Source organism: Callorhinchus milii, unplaced genomic scaffold (genome assembly GCF_018977255.1).
Source record: "Callorhinchus milii isolate IMCB2004 unplaced genomic scaffold, IMCB_Cmil_1.0 Scaffold7, whole genome shotgun sequence".
In the NCBI taxonomy this organism is placed as follows: Eukaryota; Metazoa; Chordata; class Chondrichthyes; order Chimaeriformes; family Callorhinchidae; genus Callorhinchus; species Callorhinchus milii.
In genome coordinates this window covers 16704513-16705921 of record NW_024704748.1, presented here as the reverse complement: position 1 = coordinate 16705921, position 1409 = coordinate 16704513, and the positions used below count along the sequence as shown (strand labels likewise).

The following is a 1409-nucleotide window of genomic DNA, read 5'->3' as shown; positions in this document are numbered from 1 at the left end:
CTCTCACTCTCTGTCTCTCACTCTCACTCTCTCCCTTTCCTGGCGCTCTCATCCATTGACGATTTGGAAGCTGTTGTCGCGGTTGAACGGGAAGATGCTTCCAGTGTAAGAGTCTTTCCTCTCTGGGGCGGTCTGTCCGAGGTAAGTCTGGAAGTTCTCTGCTTCCTGCACATGTTCATATTGGATGTGGATCCAGCGCCTGTCGGTGCTGTAGCGCTCGGCCTCGGCCAGGATGCGGGTCAAGGCCATGATGTAGCTCAGGGCCATTTGCAAGGTCTCGTATTTGGAGAGTTTCTTGTCCTGTCCCCACTGAGGTACCACTTTGCGCAGACGGTCGAAGGCGGTGTTGAGTCCCTGCATTCGCCGCCTCTCCCGGGCATTGGCTGCCAACCTCCTGCGGGCACCGCTCTCCACCCTCTCCCCCCCACACGGGGACTCCGAGCCCGAAGCGGATCCGACTCCAGAAACCAACTCTGCTCCTGAAGCGGAGTCACATTTACTCGCTTTCATGACTTGGGGGCGCAATCGGAGCAGGAGCCCGGGCTGAGGAGGGGATCAATCAGCCTCACTCACTCACTCTCTCACTCACTCACTCACTCACTCACTCACTCTCTCTCTCTCTCACTCTCTCTCACACTCTCTCTCACACTCACTCTCACACTCACTCTCTCTCACACTCACACTCTCTCACACTCACACTCTCTCTCACTCACACTCTCTCACACTCTCTCTCTCTCACACTCTCTCTCTCACACTCACTCACTCACTCACTCACTCACTCACTCACTCACTCACTCACTCACTCGCACACCTTATTGCCTCTGGGATGTTGTTGATGTTGAACAGATGTTTAGATGCCTTCTGTCTGAGCTGCGACAGCTGAAATCTTTTCCTTTTCATTCGTTTGAATCTATAAAAAAAAGTCCAAATGCTATATATATATATATTTACCTATATCTCTATTATTGCATTTTACTTTTCTGGGGGAAAAAAAGTAATTGCAAGAAGAGGACGATGCCTTTCAAAGTTCCCAAAGGAGGGCGAAGTTGAGGTGATGGCGAGAGTGGCACTGCTCCGCTTTAGTAGAGAGCCTGAAGCTGAATTGAAGGACGAGCAGATTATGACTGTATTCTCCCCTTCTCCCCTTCTCCCCTTTCGCCTGAAATATCGAACCTGTTTTTTTTGTTGTTTGTGTTTGTGTTTGTTTGGCTTACGAAAGGCGATCCTTGAGGGCGCTGTGGTCTTTGATCCCCGTTGAGGCTGTGAAGCTGAGTTGCTAAGAGGGAGAGAGGAGCAGGTCCATTCCTGGCTGATGCCGGTGGGATGTGAGGAGTGTCTGTGTGTCTGTCTGTGTGTCTGTCTGTCTGTCTGCTCCCTCGGCTGGTTTTATAGATCTGCCTTGTGCTTTA

The 1409-nt window shown here is 51.2% G+C and overlaps 1 protein-coding gene across 1 annotated transcript; it reads right to left on the bottom strand.

The window, feature by feature from the left end:
- On the bottom strand, positions 1-510 carry LOC103182641 (protein atonal homolog 7). The gene has a single exon (XM_007899716.2). It carries the CDS (start codon positions 508-510, stop codon positions 49-51), a length of 462 nt encoding a protein of 153 aa, XP_007897907.1. The 3' UTR covers positions 1-48.
- Positions 511-1409: the final 899 nt, after the last annotated feature.